Source organism: Fonsecaea nubica, assembly GCF_001646965.1.
Source record: "Fonsecaea nubica strain CBS 269.64 chromosome Unknown Scaff21, whole genome shotgun sequence".
Classification (NCBI taxonomy): domain Eukaryota; kingdom Fungi; phylum Ascomycota; class Eurotiomycetes; order Chaetothyriales; family Herpotrichiellaceae; genus Fonsecaea; species Fonsecaea nubica.
The window spans coordinates 318,112-338,623 of record NW_019173694.1 but is presented as its reverse complement, the minus strand read 5'-3'; the positions used below and the strand labels follow the sequence as shown (position 1 = coordinate 338,623).

General features: G+C 51.7%; 7 protein-coding genes across 7 annotated transcripts; 4 read left to right on the top strand and 3 right to left on the bottom strand.

Moving 5' to 3' along the window:
* Positions 1-560: 560 nt before the first annotated feature.
* Positions 561-2,321, top strand: AYO20_04220 (hypothetical protein; the record flags this gene model as incomplete). The annotated part of the gene is made up of 2 exons (XM_022642519.1): positions 561-630; positions 694-2,321. The coding sequence occupies 2 exons, from the start codon at positions 561-563 to the stop codon at positions 2,319-2,321; spliced, it is 1,698 nt and encodes a 565-aa protein (XP_022501616.1).
* A 747-nt stretch (positions 2,322-3,068) lies between these two features.
* Positions 3,069-4,871, top strand: AYO20_04219 (hypothetical protein; the record flags this gene model as incomplete). The annotated part of the gene is made up of 1 exon (XM_022642518.1): positions 3,069-4,871. One exon carries the CDS (start codon positions 3,069-3,071, stop codon positions 4,869-4,871), a length of 1,803 nt encoding a protein of 600 aa, XP_022501615.1.
* A 344-nt stretch (positions 4,872-5,215) lies between these two features.
* AYO20_04218 (hypothetical protein) lies at positions 5,216-7,537 on the bottom strand (the record flags this gene model as incomplete). The annotated part of the gene is made up of 3 exons (XM_022642517.1): positions 5,216-5,804; positions 5,855-6,591; positions 6,686-7,537. 3 exons carry the CDS (start codon positions 7,535-7,537, stop codon positions 5,216-5,218), a joined length of 2,178 nt encoding a protein of 725 aa, XP_022501614.1.
* Positions 7,538-8,726: 1,189 nt separating this feature from the next.
* Positions 8,727-10,479, top strand: AYO20_04217 (hypothetical protein; the record flags this gene model as incomplete). The annotated part of the gene is made up of 2 exons (XM_022642516.1): positions 8,727-9,781; positions 9,837-10,479. 2 exons carry the CDS (start codon positions 8,727-8,729, stop codon positions 10,477-10,479), a joined length of 1,698 nt encoding a protein of 565 aa, XP_022501613.1.
* A 584-nt stretch (positions 10,480-11,063) lies between these two features.
* On the bottom strand, positions 11,064-16,592 carry AYO20_04216 (hypothetical protein; the record flags this gene model as incomplete). The annotated part of the gene is made up of 2 exons (XM_022642515.1): positions 11,064-16,464; positions 16,519-16,592. 2 exons carry the CDS (start codon positions 16,590-16,592, stop codon positions 11,064-11,066), a joined length of 5,475 nt encoding a protein of 1,824 aa, XP_022501612.1.
* Positions 16,593-18,149: 1,557 nt separating this feature from the next.
* Positions 18,150-19,460, top strand: AYO20_04215 (hypothetical protein; the record flags this gene model as incomplete). The annotated part of the gene is made up of 4 exons (XM_022642514.1): positions 18,150-18,333; positions 18,391-18,441; positions 18,519-18,619; positions 19,206-19,460. The coding sequence occupies 4 exons, from the start codon at positions 18,150-18,152 to the stop codon at positions 19,458-19,460; spliced, it is 591 nt and encodes a 196-aa protein (XP_022501611.1).
* A 140-nt stretch (positions 19,461-19,600) lies between these two features.
* On the bottom strand, positions 19,601-20,491 carry AYO20_04214 (hypothetical protein; the record flags this gene model as incomplete). The annotated part of the gene is made up of 1 exon (XM_022642513.1): positions 19,601-20,491. One exon carries the CDS (start codon positions 20,489-20,491, stop codon positions 19,601-19,603), a length of 891 nt encoding a protein of 296 aa, XP_022501610.1.
* Positions 20,492-20,512: the final 21 nt, after the last annotated feature.

Here is a 20,512-nt window from a genome sequence, read left to right as displayed (position 1 = left end):
TGAAAGGGAAGCGGCAGCACTTGGATTCAAGTGAAGGAATTCGGAGTTGGTCTCGAATCCAGCGGCTTTTGGCTGTTTCGCAGTGGAAATGCCTGTTAGAGTTTCAACGCCAGTGATGGTAAGATGCGTTTTAATCTGATAAATCAAAAGGAATTCAAGATGCAAGGAGAGGACTTGTTATTATCACCACTACTACTGCAGTAGGATGTTGACGGACTGTAGTATCGAGGTGGAAGTGGGGGTGGTGCCAGTATATCAAGGTGGGTCCCACTTAGTTAGTTTGGCCGATTTCGGCCACCAAATATTATATTTGCCCCCTTTCGGAGCTCCCCGCCTTACACCCACTTGTGCCTCCATTCGGTATAGTTTACTGCAGGTGGGGCCGGAGGCATTGAATATACTTGACCGGGGCCGGTGCCTTCCAGTCTAAAAGCAGAGGGGATGCTATTACGGCAGTACAGTATATTCTGAGAAAAAGAGTCTCATGATATAAGCACGTGTCAGTAGCCTGCACGACTTGACGCAAAAAACTTCTTCAAGTGAGGCTCACAAGTGGCAAGATGCGGGTCTACAAGTCGCCGCACGGGGACCTCGATATTCCATCCCTGGATATCTTGTCGCTGTTGTTTGGTAAGCTATGTCTCTGGTAGCACTTCTGACGTGTCTGTTCACCTACTGATCTCTATGTTCTAGATTCGGACTTATGTCTGGCTCGTGAAGACACCCAGATCCACGTCGAAGCAGCCAACCCGGCAAACAACATCACAAAGGCAGAGGCTCGTAGACTGGTCCAGCGCGTGGCGTACCTTCTCCGGCACCGCTACAATGTTGGCGCCTCCGGCTTCGGTCGCGATGTCGTCTTCACAACGCTATACGGAAGTCCTTTTGCGCCCGTCTTCTTCTACGGGCTCGTCGCGGCGGGAGGCGTCTACACGGGTGCCAGCACAGAATACCGCGTGGCAGAACTGATACGCCAGATCGAGGACGCAAAGCCTACTCTACTAGTGTGCTCACCGGAGTGCGAAGCGAGGGTGGTACTCGCAGCGCAAAAATGTGGTATTGGAAGAGAAAGGGTCTTGATCCTGGACAGCACAATCCCCAAAGGCTGGAAGTTGATCTCTGCCGCCGATCGGTCTGATCTCCTCGAGTTAAACGGGGACAAAATGCTTGACTGGACACGTATTACCGAACGCCGAACACTCGAACAAGTCACAACTTGTCTCTTATACTCCTCCGGCACTACGGGGTTGCCCAAAGGCGTCCGGATCTCCCATCGGAGCCTCGTGGCAGACAATATATGCACTATGGACGTCGCTCGCCGCTACCGTGCCCACCGTAGACAAGAAGGACGAGAGTTTGTGATGAACACCATCGCACATTTACCTATGAATAACATTGCCGGAATCTCTCTGTACTCGACCTGTCCCTTCTATATGGGCGGCACGACCTGGTGGATGAAGAGCTACGATTTTGACTCCTTTCTGGAATACCATCGACGATACAGGCCGGCATATCAATTCACGGTCCCGCCGGTCTGGCTACGAATTGCAAAGAGCGACAAGGTTACAGACCACTTTGACGGGCTAGAAGTTGCGGTCACAGGAGCGGCACCTATCGGGGAGAGTGTAATACGGGACTTGAGAGAGAAATTGGGCAGGGGACGAGCCTACGTCGCGCAAACCTGGGGCACTACCGAGACTTCCGGGGTCATTGCCGCGACGGATTGGCTCGACCAGAAGACGTGGAGTGTCGGCCAGCTGTGCCCAAACGTCGTTCTTCGCGTCGTCAACGACAACAACGAAGACGTGGCCGAAGGCGAGTCCGGTGAGCTCCTGGTGGGAGGCCCGATCCTCTCTCAAGGTTACCATAACCGGCCTGAGGAAAACCAGCAAACGTTTGTCGACGGGTTCTACCGGACGGGCGACATTGGGATATACAAAGATGGGCACGTCTATATCCACGATCGCAAGAAAGAGTTGATCAAATACAAGGGCAGCCAAGTCACACCTGCAGAGTTGGAGGCGTTGCTCACGTCTCACCCGCTGATTGCAGACGCCGCTGTTATAGGAGTCTGGGACCACCAGCAACAGACCGAAGTGCCCCGGGGGTACGTGGTTCCCCGTCCATCATCCCAAGGCCAGACCATCACTGCTCAAGAAGTGGCAGAGTTTGTCAAGGGCCGAGTGGCCAGCTACAAACAGCTACGAGGGGGTGTTTTCTTTGTCGACGAGATACCCAAGAGTGCCTCGGGGAAGATCCTCCGTAAGGAACTCCGTGCCGAAGCGAACAAGGCGAACACGGCGATCCAGGCGAGATTGTGATCATTTGTCGTATGCTTGGGGGATTGAATTGGTGAAGTAACACGATATATCTTTGGTAGAGACATAGATAGCCCGGCGCATGTATGGAGTCACAATATAGTCACCTCCGACTCTTGTGCCTCAGAAGCAGATCTCTCCGTCCCCTGTCCCCAATGATACCACTTCTCTCCATGTCTGACCATCTCCTCGTACCAAGAACCCACGACATTCTCGGCTCCTCGGCAGACAATCTTCTCCTCATTTTTAAGTACAAAGTGGGAGATCCGGGGAACTACAACTGGAGGGATCAGGTGGCTGGCCATGGATCATCAGCCCTCGGAGTGTACAAAGTATGTTTCGTTCCGTTACATAAAACTCACAGCGTCGCCACCTCCATCACCTCCGTCTCCATGTTGAGCATGCGTCGAAGTCAAGACTCCGGTCGCTGAAATCCTCCTCTTGCTTGACTATTGAGTAGTTTCTGTCTTCTTGGTGGGCGATCCCGTAATCGGTGGACATTGAGACACACGGGCCCCGCTGCTCCTCCGAGCGAATGCAACAGGTGAGCAATCTGGCCACCAAGTGAAATACTCGTCACTTCATGGGCCAAGCAGAGTCTGTGGTGGTGTGTCTTGCTTGAGGCTGATGTTCCGACTTGTACAGGAGAAACCCTTTGGTATCTAGTGTTTGGCGTTGAACCCACCATCGCCGTCCAAGAAATCCTAATACTCTAGCACATCGACTCAGCCCACCTAATCTGAGTCGAACATGGCTTCTCAACCAGATCTTGCCAGCTCCAAAGATGGCGTTACCAAACAGACTAATGGCGTCGCGTATACCAACGGCAACTCTCACTACAACGTGCCGGCAGAGACTCTCAAGGTCTTCCAGGAAGGCATCCTGGGAAACCCCCGCATCGCTCGGTTTTTACCAGAAGAAGCTCTCTCAGGCCAGGTCCCAGTCCACTTCACCGGCTCGTCCGATCCAAGTCTCCCGATCAATTGGCGCGAGGCAGAGTCTGTGGCCGCCCTGAAAGCCCTGGAAGCCACTCTGGTCAATGTGATTTTGAACCGAAAGTACAACCTCGACCCTCAGACGGTCACCATCAATACCGACCATGCTATCCTGTTCATTTTCTCCTGTATACTGTGGTCCATCGACCCCGACGGCGCGAACGTCTCTCTGAACGGCAGCCTGGCGCCAGGAACCAAAGGAGTTGATCAACACTTTCCATCTGGTGACACGCACCGGTTGTTCGCGAGTCTCTATCGAGGGGTGTCCTCTAACCTATATCGGTGTGCAGACGGCAAGTTCTTCCAGCTGCATTCGTCCCTGGATCCCGATGGGCCACTCAAATCGATCGACCTGCCCTTGGACAGGGACGTGGGCTCGTATGAAGAGGCAATCCAAATTTACATGGACGCAGTGGGCAAAATTCCTTCAGACGAACTGCAACACCGCACCAGCGACATATACAAACACGCCGGACAAGTTTGCCTGTCTAGCGAAGAGTTTTGGAACTCGGAGCACGGCAAAGCCAACCAACATGTCGACCTGTTTGAGATCCACGACATTCCCAATGAACGGCAGCCTGCCTGCTGGTGGCCAGCAACCAGCCAAACATCCCCATCTCGTCCGCTTGCTGGCTTGAAGGTTGTCGACTTGACTCGGATCATTGCTGGTCCCACCATCGGTCGAGGGCTCGCAGAGCTGGGGGCCTCGGTGATGCGAGTCAAAGCGCCTCACTTGCCCGACTATGGTGTCCTCCATCCCGATCTCAACTGGGGTAAATGGAACTGCCATATTGACCTCCGAGAGGAGGAAGGGCGTGAGCGATTGCGGGCTCTCATTCTCGATGCCGACGTCGTCCTCAACGGATACCGGCCCAACGTGTTGGCCAAATATGGATTTGGCGAGCAACAGGTCATAGAGTTGTGCAACAGTCGAGAGCGAGGCATCATCTATGCACGGGAAAACTGCTACGGCTGGAATGGGCCATGGCGCAATCGAAGTGGCTGGCAGCAAATCAGTGATGCCGTCACCGGGGTGGCAGTCTCGTTTGGTCGAGCCTTAGGTCTCGAGGAACCGGTGCTCCCTGTATTCCCCAACAGTGACTATTGTACAGGCATTGCTGGCATCTGTGGTGTCTTGATAGCCATCGTCCGCCGAGGCGAGCGGGGTGGCAGCTACCTCGTCGATATAGCCCTCAACTATTATAACCAATGGCTCATCAGATCAGTCGGCACATACCCTGACAAGGTGTTCGAGAAAATGCGCAGGGAGGCGCCGGGCGAGGTCTACCGGCACTATCACACCACAGGATACACGTACCCGAGGATGCTGAACAGCCTTCTCAACGGCCAATGTCGAGAGCGACTGTTCAAGGCCGAGTTTTTCGAGGATAGACCTGCCGACGTCGCCATAGGGAAGGGTAAGGTGATGAGATGTGTCAAGCCAGTCATTTCCTTCGATTCGGGCATAGTGAAGCCTGGCTATCACATTGGAACGAGGCGGAATGGAGTCGATGCCCCCAAGTGGCCAGAAGACTTGACTGTACAGCAGGTGGCTTAAGTCTCTCTCACAGTCCAGGAGAGATCCCACCGTCTCCATCTCAGTCGCTTAGGAAGAGCAAGAATCGTGCCAATATCATCCTAAAAACTTAGGCCCTCCGGTGCTTGTCCACTTGGTTTCAGAAGAATGACAATATCGCGGTTCTGTATCAGGACACTCTGCTCCCTGTTTTAAGCTTCTCACGTTGAGACTGAAATTCGCGCAATATGTTTGCTTCGAGGTGCGTAATTTTGTTTATTTTTGTCAGGGACATTGGGTCCTCACCATGCCTTTCATGGTGACCCTGGTGCTGGAGCTGCAGTTGACCCTCGTCATAAGGATGAGGTCGCTGGATCTTCCGCACTTCATGGGTTTATGTGTTCGCGCTCAAACTGGGCCTCAAGTTCGAAATACTTCAGAGCGCGAACGAACATCCCCGAGGCCCGCCAAGTTATGATGCTGCTGAGTCTTTCGCATCCTTCACGTATGAGCGCCTGAACGCCTTCCTCGGACCGGATATCCTTTGCAGAGCCAACGCTGGCGCACCCGCCGTAGCGAATCCACTGAGTAGTCGCGGCCATCTGTTCCGCATTTGCGTATATTTGACCGATATCAATCGGTGTAGTGTCACGGTAGTCTGGAGGCGTGCGAGGACGATACCTGCCATAAGCAATAAGAACGGCATAAGCTGCAAACATCCGCAACACCTCACAGGGCGAACAGAAGATATAGTGATTGGAGACGCCAATGATTTGGGCTGCATGCCAGATCAATGAGCGTGTCTTCTGTGGATCGCTGACATAGCTGATCGCCAGCCGACGCTCTGCTGCATTGATTGACGCCATGGCATGCGGGTTGTTGGCAGAGAGACTCTTCCGTGCAATGAAGACGACTAGATCCATCATATCGCCAGAATTACTCAGGTTGGAGTAGTGATATATAGAATATATCATGCTGAACCGCGAAGTCAATATACTAAGCGCAGATCGAGGGCTACAACTCACCTGTAATTTATGAGTTCTTCATTGGATCGCGGCCGCGAAAGTGAGTGGCGAATCTTGCCCAAAATCTCCAGCAAGGTTGTTTTTCTTTCTTGTTGCCCGGATGAAGACTGCGGTAAGCCAAGGCACCCGGTCATGAAGACCATGTCCAGCTGTTTCAAATCCCAGAGGAGCCGGTCCAGGACGGTGGTGCAGTATCGCCTCGAGTACGGCGGAAGATCAGGAGGCAACTGCTTACCAGCAACAATACTCCGGAGGCAGAACGCCAATGAGGCCCCTGTCGCGTTTTCGCTCATATCGACTTTCAGCGCTGCCCACGCCTGAGCTGATGGTGCCGTCCAAAGAGAATCCGCACACGGCAGTCGAGTCGGAAGCTCTGAAAGATCGATGCCCCCTCGTTTGCTGGTCAAAGTAGACAAGGTATAGTCAAACCCAAAGACTGTCCATGCAAGCCTTAGTTCTTGTTGTTGGTCCCTCCAAGAGATCCAATCCTGATGAAGACGGGCATTTCGGTCTCTATGGTCAGTGTACTGGTCGCCCTTTTCCTTTTCGCCCTCGACAGAGACGGAGAAATAAGAGCGCAGAATTCCCAGGCCACGAAGACTGCCGATCAAAATACCCCGGGAACGATCGGCGACTTGGTAGAGCTGGCGGTCACCGGATCCGAGATAGTAGATCGAGCTTAGACAGTACGCTATCAGATAATTGATGTCTTGATAGTTTTTGGTGTCAGAAGCCGCCTTCAGAGTAATCAGAAAATCAGCATCACTGTTGCCCATAACAGTACAGTTCCCAGCACAGCACAAGTACATTCAGGAGTGCCGCTCAACTTACAATCAACGGTAGCATCTTGGAACAAAGCTCGCTCAGAACGGCCAACTGCGCCCTGCTAGGCCCGTCCCTGGCTGAGGAAGCGGCACCAATCAAGCTCATGGCAGCGATTAGAATGGTGGGACAAGTTTCAATATCCCATGTGGGGGTGTGTATGACTGGTGAAACGCCATGGAATTCTCTGAAATACGATTCCAGCCATCTTTTGACAACTTGCATAGCGGCGACAGTGCCACGGTCCACCTCAGGGATCGGTAAGTACGTATCTGAGAACAATTCGGTGAGGCTGTTATGGAATGATGTATATTCTTTGTTGCTCGTCTGAATCTGCATTTGGAGAACTTGTCGCATTGGGGGTGCCTGGTAGCGTTTTGGTGCGGCGTCACGTTCGGCATCAAACGGCCATTGTTGGCGAGAGACATCGTGGTCCTCGGGCGCCAAGTCAGTGACAGAGGGAGTCGCAAGACCAGGCTGATATATTTGGGGAGACGCTCTCAGAGTTCGAGTAGGCAGCGGCGCCGTCTCGGCGGATCGATCCAGGCAGGGAGATTGCTGACGGTTCGAAGGACCGTCTTCATTGGCAGCCATCGGTTCGGACATGCCCCAGTCTCCGGTCAGGTCTTCAGAAACATCCAACCAGTCAACCCCGATTTGTGCGAAATCCAGACCATTCGAGACGTCAAATAAGGGTAACGAGCCAAATGGATCAGTGAAAGGATCCTGGAATGGTGGGTACTGTCGGTCGACTACTAATGCACCATGTGCCTGCTCACTCTCCATAGCATCAACAGACTGTGTCGAAGCACAGGGTGCCAGAGAACCACCGTAGTTCACAGGGCCTGCTACTCTATCCATCGCAGAGGCATCCTGTGGCTGGATATTTGAGTTAACCAAGATACTAGACAGATGTTCATGTGGGTTGCTTACAGATTCATTGGGTCTGTGTACCTCCTCCTCTGATAGAGGCTGTTCCTTTGGCTCCTCCGGGTATTTGCAAACTGCGTTCACTTTGGCACAAGTGGCACATGGGTGATCTCTGTCGCACTTCAATTTCTTTTGGACACAGCGGAAGCAAGACTTTTGGCCACCTCTCTTGCTGGCTTGTCTCGCATGATGCACCTTACGGTTATGCCGGAGGAAAACATCCTGTCTTGAGAATCTTTTCCCGCAACTGGGGCAAGGAATGATATTCCGTTGCGTAGGGGGAAGGTGTGAATGAATATGCCGAGTGAGATGACTCTGCCGTGTCAGACATAGTCCACATTCGGAGCATTCAAGAGTCCCATTCCCTCTACGATTCTGGTGGAGGGACCTCCAGTTAGCAGGGGCCGGCACATCTGGGGCGAGCGCGTCCACAGAGATACAACATCCACACTCACCTGGTGAGGAGATTCTGTCTCATGCACAGTTGTGTCTGAGCGCCTTGCATTGGCAGAATCCATTGGAATGTCGTTGATATCTGGACTCGATCTTGATACGGTGGACGTACATCAGAAGGCAAATGGCAACCTTGACGCGGGGATTTTAGCTGCTGCCCTCGGGGTAAAAGACTTGGCGGGCAGACGCTCGTGCCATCTAGTGAGACTCGGAGCTTGGCCCTGGTCACCAGAGCAGCAAAGACGGCTGGTTGGAAGTGCTGCGTGGAGATTAAGCGAGCTAACCACCACCCGCAGTTGAAGGGGGAAAATTCTGGGGCTTCTGCACTTGGCACGTGGTCTTGGATGCTTACCCCGGACTAAATATTTCTCCGTTCACCATGAGCCTCGGTTGGTTTGCAAGACTCTCCCTTCTCTTAACCCATCTCGGTTAAGCTCTTACTGAGTAATAGAACAAAGGTCCCATATCGACCCCTCGAGATGGTGTTCGATTCGGTGCCTCTGACATGGACGAAGCGTCATAGCATGTATAAAGTCGGCGGGTTCGATATCGTCTGCCACCTCGCTTCCATCCCTGTGGCTCCCCTAACCCACGATCTCTTTCAGTTTTCCCTCAGATCTCCCCGCTGACCGCAATCTGCTGTTTCGTCGTTGACTCCCTCGTTACAATGCCTTACAAGTCCCAGTGGTCGGTAGACATACCGGAATGTTCCTTGCCAACTTTCCTCTTCAAGTCGCCTACGGCGCCCCTGGGCTCCCAGCACGCCTTTTCAGAAGCTGCCCGCCCTGATACGCATTACCTGACACGCGATCAATTCCGGCTATGGGCTCAACGGTTTGCGCTAGGTCTGCAGCGGTCAGAGCACTTTAGGAAAGGGGACCGCGTTCTCCTCTTCAGTGGCAATGACCTCTTTGTTCCAGTCGTGTTCATGGGCGTGCTATGCGCAGGCGGAATCTTCACTGGTGCCAACCCGACCTTTGTCGCTAGAGAGCTGGCACATCAACTACGAGACAGTGGCGCGACGTACCTTCTGTGTGCAGAAGGGTCATTGGAGACGGGGATTGAAGCTGCAAGACTGGTTGGTCTCGACGTCGCTGAGAGGGTCTTTGTCTATAATGCCAAAATCTTCGATGGAGAGACCAGAGGGCTCAAAGGTTGCAGGTACTGGGGTGACCTTGTGGCGCCCGCGGAAGACGCTGAGGGGTTTGAATGGGATCATCTAACAGGACCAGGGGAGTGTGACACCACTCTCGCATTGAACTATAGCAGCGGCACAACAGGTGTGCCCAAAGGTGTCGAGATCACCCACAAAAACTACATCTCGAACACGGTACAGGTGCAACAATTGGCCACACTCCACCCTGAATATCAAGTCCGAACCGCCCGTGCTTCATGGCTCTGTTTCCTCCCGCTCTACCATGCATACGGACAGACATTTTACATCGCTGGAGCCTTCAGCCGCGAGATTCCAGTGTATGTGATGCCCAAATTCGACTTCATCCAGCTTCTCGAATATACGCAGAAATTCCGCGTCACAGACTATGCGCTCGTTCCCCCAATCGCGGTCATGTTGGCCAAGCATCCCGCAGTGGACAAATATGACTTGAGTTCAGTGGAGAATATCGGATCTGGAGCCGCACCGCTCGGCCGCGATGTCTCGGAACAGGTCGAGCGACGAATAGGCACAGGCTTGAACTTCAAGCAGGGTTATGGAATGACCGAGTGAGGCATGCACAGACCTTTTGTCGATGCTCAAAATCACTGATTCTTGTTTTAGGTGCACTTGCTCCCTTCTTGGGTGGGACCCGAGGAAGATATCTTTGACTAACTCCGTCGGCCAGCTCAACGCTAACTGCGAGGCCAAGATAATGACTGAAGATGGCACCTCCGAGATCACCGATCGTGGCCCTTCAGCGGTCGGGGAACTATGGTGTCGGGGACCCAACGTCATGAAAGGATACTGGCGTAATCCGGAAGCCACCGCGGCAACGCTGACGCCAGACGGATGGCTCAAGACCGGCGACATCGCATATGTGGATGATGATCTGTGTTTCTTCATCGTCGATCGAAAGAAGGAATTGATCAAAGTCAAAGGGAACCAGGTGGCGCCAGCCGAGCTAGAAGCCCTCTTGCTCGAGCATCCCGGAGTTGCAGACGCGGCAGTGATAGGTATGCCGACCGAAGACGGAGATGAGAAACCTCGTGCTTTCGTTGTCAGACAGGTCGGGCCACAGGGGGAGAACTTGACGGAAGAGGCTGTCAAAAAATTCGTCGAAGGGAAAGTCGTTCGATACAAACGACTCGCGGGTGGAGTGGAGTTTGTGGATGCTATTCCCAAAAACCCATCCGGCAAGATTCTGAGAAGACATTTGAGAGATGCCACACGGGAGAAGCTGAGAAGAGAGGGCGTGAGACTGTGATTCCGCGAGGGCTCGAGCGACATCACGTTAACACTGCAGGCAAGCGGGGGAGCAGAAACACGCTGTCGAGTGTCGATCGATGACTGACCTCGCATGGTCTCCGATTACATCAGATAAAGCACATGGAGAGCCTCAGACCCAGGGCATTGTCCGCTGCAAGGCCATGTAGAGCCGGAGACTCGACATCTTTGGTGAACATTATGGCCTGGCATGGCTCTCAGGACAGCTCGCACAAGCAACAGGACCGATAATCCATCCTCCGGAACGTTGCAAAGCATCTATGTGGACGAAAATCTGAAAGAGGGCTTCATCTGAGAAGCGAACTGAAAAGGACCAAAGGTCTTCATTGCTATTGCGAACTTTTTTTCGCTGGAAATAAGCCAAATGAATCAGTGGAAAACTTGTTGTCTGCCTATGTGGAAGAGGCTTGCTAGGATTATGAAGACTGGTAGTTGGTCGAGATGCTCGATTTGCCTCAGGTCAGCTGCCCATATCTATCTTTCGTGAGGCCCGTGAGTGGTCTGTGGTCTGGGATCACTGAAAATTAATCGTTCGGATCATGGCGTCCAAAATTGGAAAAGACATTACTTCTCGTCCTGATCGTCGTCCGTGCTCAGTGCTGCAAGAGCCATCTTCAGCTCCTGCACAATCTTCGCATCGAGTAGGTCGCCGTTCTTCGCATTCTGCCAGCTGACTTCTTTTTCGTCGAGTGCTATTGTCAGCTTACGCCTTGCCTCTTCCTTCATGGCAAGTATATCGCGCAGGTCTTCGACAATGGCTTTCCTGTGCTCGTCGTAGCCTTTCAATGGTAATATAGTCGTGGGGTCCACCGCAGCAGATGCACCAGCGTCCCGATATGAAGAAAGAATGCGCGAGATAAGAGCTAGAGTTGCAGCTTCATTCGTCACGGTCAGGGTTAACGCGTAGGCTCCACCATGAGCCGATTGCGACGTAAGCATTAGACTGGTGCTTGCACGAATCAATTGGTTGGGAAACCGATTGAGAAAAGCAGAGATTTCAGGCGCAACTGCACCGCCGACCGCGTGAAGGAGATTAAGGCAGAGTGGGAGAAATCCCTTCGCCCATAACTGGTAGAGATAACTGCAGTTGGGTCGTGTGTCGGTATGCGAGGCACCGCCAGGAACGTTCTGAAGTAACTCAGAAGTCTTTGAGGAAAGAAGTCGATTGAGCACGCCCTCAACGGCAAGCTCTTCCGCGACAGATGGCAGTGATGAAATCGAAGCCAACAGCTGTACACTGTACTCAGCATATCGAGGTTGAGCACCACTCTCTGATCGGGTCAGGATATGCGACCACGAGTAGAGCAAGAGGCCAACCGTGATGATACCAGAAGCAGATATTCGATCCGATAACTCCACCAAGAATTGAGGAAGACTAGGCAATCTGAGAATTGTTTGCATTAGTGTCAACAAGAGTGAGATGTCACGCGGTCCAATAAGATCGTCTTCAGTATCGTCGTCAGTCTTGAGCTTCTTTTCCTTCTGGTCCTGAAGAGCAAGAACAGCGGATTTGAACCCTTCTGCCACAATTGTAGTTGTGATTTCGAGGAATGTTACATTTTCGTGATCCAGTGTAACAACACCCGTAGAGCTACCCGGAATCATGGTCGGCCTCCTCTTCTTCTTGACATGGAACTGAATGGCGAGGAGTAGAATGGAGAGGATCGATCGCCAATAGGCGAGGTCATTGTTGATGATCGCGTGTTCATAGGAACCATTTCTGAACCTGACAGCGTCCCAAGCGGGTTCCAATAACCCTGCGAAGTCTGACCCTTTGACGCCGAATGCAACCAGTTGACGTAGGAGGGTTAAGCATAGATCTGCCCGAGTTTGAAACAGCGACTCGAAGAGCACTTCAGACGGATAAACCTGACAATTTGCTTGTAAAGACTTTCGGACAATCTGTGCCATCGCTTTCTGGACCTCGCGATCTCGAGCGAAGAATCTGCAGTGGTCGACACAAAAGCGCTGCAGGCTTGAAAGCAGAATCAGTTCGGAATCCACGACTGAGAGATTGGTATTTGCCCGCCTGAACTCTGCTGCAAAAGACTGGCCGCTGGGCATCCCTCGCCTACCTTGCCAGTATGAGTCCTTGGCCAACAACTCACTGGCATATTGGAGATCGTAGAAGAAGTTCGGCCCGTAGAACCGTTCAGTCAGCCCGGTACGACTGACGTCGGAAACTACCAGTCCATTGTACTTGGCAGCAAAATTTCGACGGAGGTTGGCATGCAGCGATGAATTATAACTGGAAACTTCGACAGCATTTGAGGTAAGCCAATTAAGCAATGGCAAGAAGGTCTTGACAGCGTTGAAGTCTCCCGCAACTTTCGCATGATGGAGATGAGTTGTTGCAATGTCAGCGACAACAGTGGCAACCAAGTTCTGCTGGGCAACATCAATCTCATCGTGGGACTTGGGATCGAAACCAGCGACGAATAAGACAATCGTGGAAAAGAATTTGTCCGAGGACGAGAGATCCTTTGTCACCCAAGGCCAATTTTGCTGCGCCTCCAAAACAAAGTCAAGCATTGCCCTCGAAACTATTCGAGGTAATCTTGAGATATCGTTCAACTCCTTCATGGCAGACTGGATGAATGTTGGGCCAGGAACGCACTTGGTAGGGGACTCCCCTGACTTGACACGCTTGAAGTCGTCCGGAGCAGCGCCTGTGAGGATGACCATGGCCAGCCATTGCTGAGAATCCTTGACCAAGAAAGTGAGGAGTTTCCAGAGTTCAGCGCGTTCATCGGGAATTATAGACTTCTGGTCAAGATGTCGGACAAGATTGACGAAGTCAATGCAGGACGAAGAACCCAGATGGCCCAACAAAGACGAGGCCTGATATTGTTCCACATATCCGATAACGAAGCGCAATAACTTCAGGCAAGGAGTCCGGACGGAAGATGGAGACTGCAGTGTCCGAATCAGGCAAGGTGCTGCATCAAATATACGTCTTTCCAGCATTGACAATGGAAGCTCCTGTACTTGGCCGTATCGAACAAGCAGCGATGCTAACGACAATACAGCGCTGACCTGTCGATCAAAGAGACCTTCGTGAGCTAGTGTAGATCTGTCGACTGTGCTCGCTAAGAAAAAGAGACGTGTGAAGGGGTAGATCGCCGAATCTTCGGGACCCGATAGTCGGAACGAAGCCACAAGATATTTCGCTGCCTCAAGAAAAGGTATCGTCAAATGGTTCGAAGAGCCGATTGACAGACCGTAATCAAAGGCGTAGCGAATAATATCGTAAAATGAATCAGCAATCGAAGTGCTGATACGGACCTGTTGAGCGGATACTCGAAATGACCAGTCTGATATTTCTTGAAAGATTTGGAACATGGTCTCTGTTGCAGCTAAGAGCATCTTGCTCTGGACTCGCCAGGCTGCGGACACTGTTGAGTTGCGACTCGGGAGACCTTCGGTGGACGAAAGACCATGACCAGACTCCCTCAGCGCCAAGTTGACCAGTGATCGGTATAACTCTGTGCAATTTTCCAAGAAATCAAAGTTCCGGAGAGGTACTTCCACTACACTGACAATGTTGAGGATAGGTGAAGGAGCTGAATGATGACCAAGGAGACTTGTTCGATTGAGATAGGACCAAATAAGGTGCGGCTTGATTTTCGTCAGGACACTGACGAACTGAAGACAAGACGCCATGACTCGACAATCGAAAACCGACGTAGCCCGACGCCGAAAAGCTTGCAACTCTTGTTCGAGAATGTCAAAGATGTACAGGACTACATCCATGTCTGAAGCGAGATTGCTGCTGGCTTCGTCCAGAATCGAGGTGCAGTGATGCTCAATTTGGTCAGCAGACTGCCCGTAGAAGGTGCTGCTGAGAACAGTCGATAGAAGAGTCGTCAGAACGCCAATGATCTCCGAGGTCACAGCGTCAGGGTCTTCAAATGGCGTCAAGGCAGTGGCTAGCAGGCCCATGTAACGCAGCTCCAGTAATTGCCCCATGTATGCCAGACCAGAGAACTCGTATTGCCATCTGATTACCTTTGGGGATGTGTCTGGGTCAGAGATGACTTCACCAATGGCACCAGCTGGGATAATCGACGTAGTCTCTGATTCCTGGTGTCCGAAGGTCAGCAGCTTGTTCTGTGAAAGATCAAGTGCATTGACTGATTTGTTGAGAGCCACGAAGCTGCCAATTTCATCCTCGCGGGTCGTTTTGTAGTCAATACCTTTCACCGCGGCTTGAGTAAAGGATACGAGTCTCCGAAGCCGAAATTCGACATACTGCGTCCCATCCTCACTAAAGATGGGAGCCTTAGCCAATACCCGACAGAAACGCAGAAAAGGCAAACACTCGTATGGAAATCTTGCTGCAGAAGTGTCGAAGAAGCCTTCCAATAGAAGATTGTCTTCAATGAACTCCATTGCGGGGTCATAGACTCTCTTCTCGGAGGAGGGGTCGGGAGTAGATGACAGCAAGGCTAGCTGCGATGATACTAACTCGGGTGTGTATCCCAAGAATGACTGTGACACTGCAAGAAGTTCTTGTATCGTTTGGAATTTGTAAACAGCCAGTGTTCTCGCCGTATTGCCGGCTGATGCAGCAAGTACTCCGATGTACTCAACAATGTGGCACTGCTCAATGGCAGCTTCGAGGAGAAATATCGATGGATCGTCGCTCGTGTTGAGCGTAGTGAATCTATCAAGAAGATCTTCGAAAATTGTCGTCTGGAAAGAGGAACCGCTGCCTGAAGAACTTCGACGCCCAGTCGCTGCATCGAACGCCGCGATCCCGTCAATCGTTCTTTGAATATGGTGGCTTTCTCTGTTTTCCTTCATGGCAATACCAAGTTGTTTGATGCGATGAACCACGATTGCCCATGCGAGGATCGCAGGGCCGGCTTGTATGTTCCTCGTAGCGGCTTCATTAGAAAGCAGCTCATGTATTTGAAAAGCGCAGTCGAGATCGAAGAAGTACTCTGTCTGGGAGTCGTGTCGACCAGCATGGCCGGACAAGGCCATTTTGTTCAAGGTAGCGACAGTAGATCCGAGGTTGAGCAGAGACAATGACACCAGGGATGCTCCTGACTGTATTCTTTGGATCGCTACCTGTTGAGCGTCGATTTCGGAGCTGAAAGAGGCGAAAAACGCAACCGAGGACATGAACTTGAGCCAGTGAAGAACGGCCTGCGACGACGGTTTCTCTTCTGAGCTCCGCAACCTCAGTAACAGAATTTCCAGGGCCACACCAATCATTTGTAGACTGGCAGTATCTCCCACAACTTTCAGAATGCACAGATGTGGCTCATCCAATTCCCATGAAGGGATAGACTGCAGACTCTTCACCTGTGCTTGGATAAACTTGACTGCATCCTCAATGTCCCGGGTAAGGCCAGCTGATCCATGTCGTACTAGATTGGCTAATCTCCTGCCGGGTTGCGGCGGCGCTGTTTCGTCTGTGTCCGGCAAGAGACTGACATCCAAAAGATCCTCTGCGAGGCGCAAAAGCAGGACTTCTTGCTCCAGATGCCTCCGGATCAGACGGGCTCGGCGTGTATTTCGAGAGTCAAGGGTTTCTTCGTCTCTTGCTAGGGGTCGCCGCCCCCGCCCTTGACAACTCCTGTCCACAAAATCTGATCCAAGGGCGTCTTTCAGGCTCGCCACTTCAGCCTGGCAAAACCCTTCTTGCAACCTGGATTCGGAACGATACTGCCACTCCAGGATGGTCAATCGCAACGCCTCCTTCTCTTCGAGGTTGACCTGCTTGCTGAGCCACAAAGCATCCTCCCTCAACTCGTCACGGTTGAATTGTCCACCTGAAGGGATTGTCGAAATTTGGGAGTCGAAGGTACTTTTTGACGAGGTGGACGGCGGGGGAAACACGGGGAACGTAGACTCCAGTATCTCTTTAGTGTGGTTACCGGAGAGCAGCTTGGTCACAAAGTCTCTCTTCGATTCGTCATGGGAAAGGACCGCGTCAAAGAGATCGTCCCAGGAACTGCATGTTTTCGTTAGCATGGCATTCGACCAATTTGTTGCGGAGGGGTTTTACAGAAGGAGGAGCTCGCCAGCAAGACATTTCTCTATATTAGGGAAATAGTCCGGGTTCAGCGACCCAGACGCCATGTCATCAGAGAAGATCAGCCTTTCGGAAGCAACATTGACAGGGTGGTTGGTGGTTGAACAGGTGATATGCAGGTATGTGTAAATGGCAATATTGAAACAAAAGCGCGTCGCAAGCAATTTCAATACTCCGACGTACTACGGTCCTATGCCGAATGCTCTGCCGTACTCTACTTAGTCATTTCCGCACTTCTCAGCCTCGTCTGCAATCAAACAACTCGAACCTAGTTGACACTTTCGATCCTCTGAAGTACAATGCTTTGGTTTATCCCGAATTCTATGAAATAGAATGGCCGACAACAACCATTCTTCTTTTTCTTCAGCCACATGTAAAGCCTCCCAGCCGCCTTGAAGCTATCTAAAAGCGAGAACAATCTCTAGCAGGAAAGGGATCGGATCAGACACCCTTGAACACCGTTTTCCGACTTTTTACGGCATCAAGCAAGGCGGAGAAATGCGAATATGACACTGGCTCCTCCAGCTTTGTTCGTATTTTACAACCTCCTCGGTCTTCCAAAATGCAATTCATAATCACCGAAGTCCGGATACAATGGATATGGTTTCAGAAGAGCTCGATGCTCACCTAGAGGTGAGAAATCGTCTCAAGACAAGGAACTTATGCATAGCATGAGCCAGAGCACGCTGCAGTTTCCAAGTCTTGCTATTGTTGTTTGAACGACATATCCCTTTTCCCTTTCACGTCTTGTTCAAGGATGACTAGGTTGTCCAACACTATGATATACCCGACACTCGTGTCAGCGTACATAATACGACAATATCCATGTGGTTTCGTCAGGTTCCTCACATCTTTGTGAGTGACTAGGACAACTTCTATTTGATGATGATCCAAAGAACTTGAGATCTGCCCACTGGAAACCCTTAGAGCGTTCAAACCAGCTGCACTATGTGCGAGGCGACCGGAGCGTCTTGTCATATGGTAAGCAACAGACCTGACCATCCTGGTATCTCAGATAATTAGCTACAATCTTGCATACAACGAATCGGTCAAATATACATATGCGAATGCGAATGACGAGAGTTCAAAGTTCGTGACCGCGTCCTGTCCTGGTCTTGCTCTCTTAACCATCGCCGCTGGTTCCCCTGATAAGTGATCTGTATACTTTTTATACTTTTTCATCTTCCATCGTCGGTATACAGGTTCCTCGACCAGCTAGTGTTGTTGCTGTCGTTGAATCTGTCTCTTCTTAAACGCGTCATCTTTCTTCTATTCACTTTATCATTACTTGTCTTTCATTACCTGCGTCTGATATCCTATTCGGATCTTCACATTGCCTGGTTCTACAACAAAGCATGTTTGTAGTCACTAGCGGAGTGTCACCTTTTTGATATCCACTATCGTCAATTCCTGAACATTTCGGACTGGTGCTCACTAGCTGGACTGGCGATTTTCTTTGGGGTACTGTGAGTTCCTTCTGCAACTGCTCAGGAACTTCGTGTTGCGGCTTGTTATCTCATCCGAACCCATGACGAGGCTGCTACGGCACGATACCAAAGCACAATGATCTAAATTATCGGCTCCAACAATACCAAGGTCCAATAATGGAAGACGAAAAGAAAGTCAGAGACACGATGGAGGGGCGCGAACACAGTTTCACCCTTGGTGAAACTGTCTCGACAAATGGGAACCATGGTACGACGGAGGTGCAGCAGCAAGCACCAAGGCAGAAGATCGGAGACTCGGAGACTAAAGACCTTACCAAGGACGAGCGAATTGAGTTGGCGGGTAAAGATCCTTTGTCAACGCATGATCCGTTGTTCTCTTGGGGCTGATACGGCACAGGGCATGACATCGACGACGCGTGCGGGCAGTTCGAGGAGAAAATGAAGACCCGTGAGTGTGCTCCCCTGACTTTCAAGATCGCGCCTCATTCCCATAACATCATAATATTGAGTCAATTTCGACCATAGGCGATTATCGACCCTTCGTCGACGAATCAGGCTTTGTGTACCGCTTCACATTGGTGAGGAAGGATATACTGAAGAACCGACTTGCAAAACATCGTATGAAGGTGCGCTATGCACCTCATTTCTCTTCCCAGTCCGACACCAATTACCCGATATACCACGGAGCGGGTGAGGGCAAGAGTGGAGAGCCGGGAAAAAGTAGGTTGCCTCCGCAATATCTGAATCGCTTCGGTACTAATTAGGCCAGATATGCGTTTCAGGTGCTCTGAAGACCCGGAATCACGCTCGAGACTTCCTCCCTGCCCGGTGCCGATGTACTTCTTTCCCAAACAATACCCATTTTCTCGGAGCCCTGTAATTGAGAGCTCCCTGCCTCGACACCTCAGACCTTCAAACTCCAAACTCCGTGTGCGCATTCCCGATCCATGGGCTTTGAGCCTGCAACTCTTTGAGTCAGACTCGGTTTCAGGTGGTCGCAGGTCCGCTGGGCGTTTTCCTTCCGTTTCCGGGCTCACAAATGCGGGAAGGCGTCGAGCCACAAAGTCTTACGCATGCTACACGGTCCACACGCGATCGGACATGATGTATGTGCAGACACTGGCTCCATCAGGCAGCACATTTGACTTTGCATGGGACATGTTCTGTAACTTCTTCAACAACAGGGTGGGGGCTGACTGGAATGATGTACAGGCGGAATTGATGGATATCCGGCGCGAACGACTCTTGAGCGAAAACTTGCGCGGAAAAGATGGAGCAGATGACGGCCAGCGCTTGTACCTCCCAATGTCAACAGCACCTCAGTCTGTCAATGAAGGTGACGCAGCTGTCGACTCTGTTGAACCTAGGAGGAGGAAGCCGAGCGTGACGGTGTTGATGCATAGTCATAGGACTATTCCGGATACCAACCTGGAGATTCAGGCGAGGACCCCAGAGAGCGGATGGTGAAGGCATATCTTCTACCAAGGTTTGCTGGAAACCATCGTTTGTTGACCGTGACACCACCTGAGAGAGCTGTTACATGGCAGTGTAAGACTCTGACATCGACCAGGTTCTGGGCACTGTCGGGTTTCAGAATGAGTTTGACCTCACAGATAGTCCTTCTTGCGGCTAGTTCTAGTGTATTGGGTCAAAGCCCATTCAACTTCGCCACCAGACTCCTTCTCTAACGTACCACCTCTTATCTCGAAGCACCTCATGGTCATCCTGGGCCCGACTTCAGCCAATTCGACGTCCCTGTAGCCAGTCTGCACAAAAACGTGATGCCGTACCTCGATACTATCCTCGACATTCTTGAAGGTCACCACCCTGTTGCCAACCTTATGCGGACCATCCCGTGGAGGGAAAATGTGTTTGAGGATCTGGACCACTCTCTTTCCCAGCCGTGTCGTAAACCCCTCAAAGATCAAATGAGGATACGACTCGGATACTGTTCCTCTTGATGCATTGGGGATGTCCGCGCGGAGGACGACATTGTGCAGGGAGAAAGAAGCGGTTGGACCATGCGGCAGATGGGAAATGGTCATCGCGGTAGGAGTGCCTCGATGTTCGTGGAGCAAGATGATGTCAGTGAGGGCGGCGGCCTTTGCGCTGGCAAGAAGATTGGGGAGGATCAAGTTTCCTCGGTTCAAGCGGATGGAGGTGGGCAGAAGCAGGCGGATTTCTTTGGAGAAGGTAGAGAGACGAGTCGAAGGGCTACGGGAGGTGGTGACAAGTGGACGAGGGTCGGAGAGACCAGACAACATCGAATATTCATCGTCCATAGACTCTTGTGCAGCGGCGGTTTCGGGATCCAGAGACTCATCGTACTTGAAATCCTTGCGCAGCGAACGGTCGTTGGCGATCGATGGGTCGAGCGGTTTGCCGGTAGCCAGCGACTTCTTTAGCAGTGCACGTTTCTCTGCAATGCTAGCATCGCGCAGCTGGATAGCGCGACGGTAGATATAGTCACGGCGCTCGCGGGCTTGCCGACGGAGCATTTTGCTGGTCTCAGAGGGGTG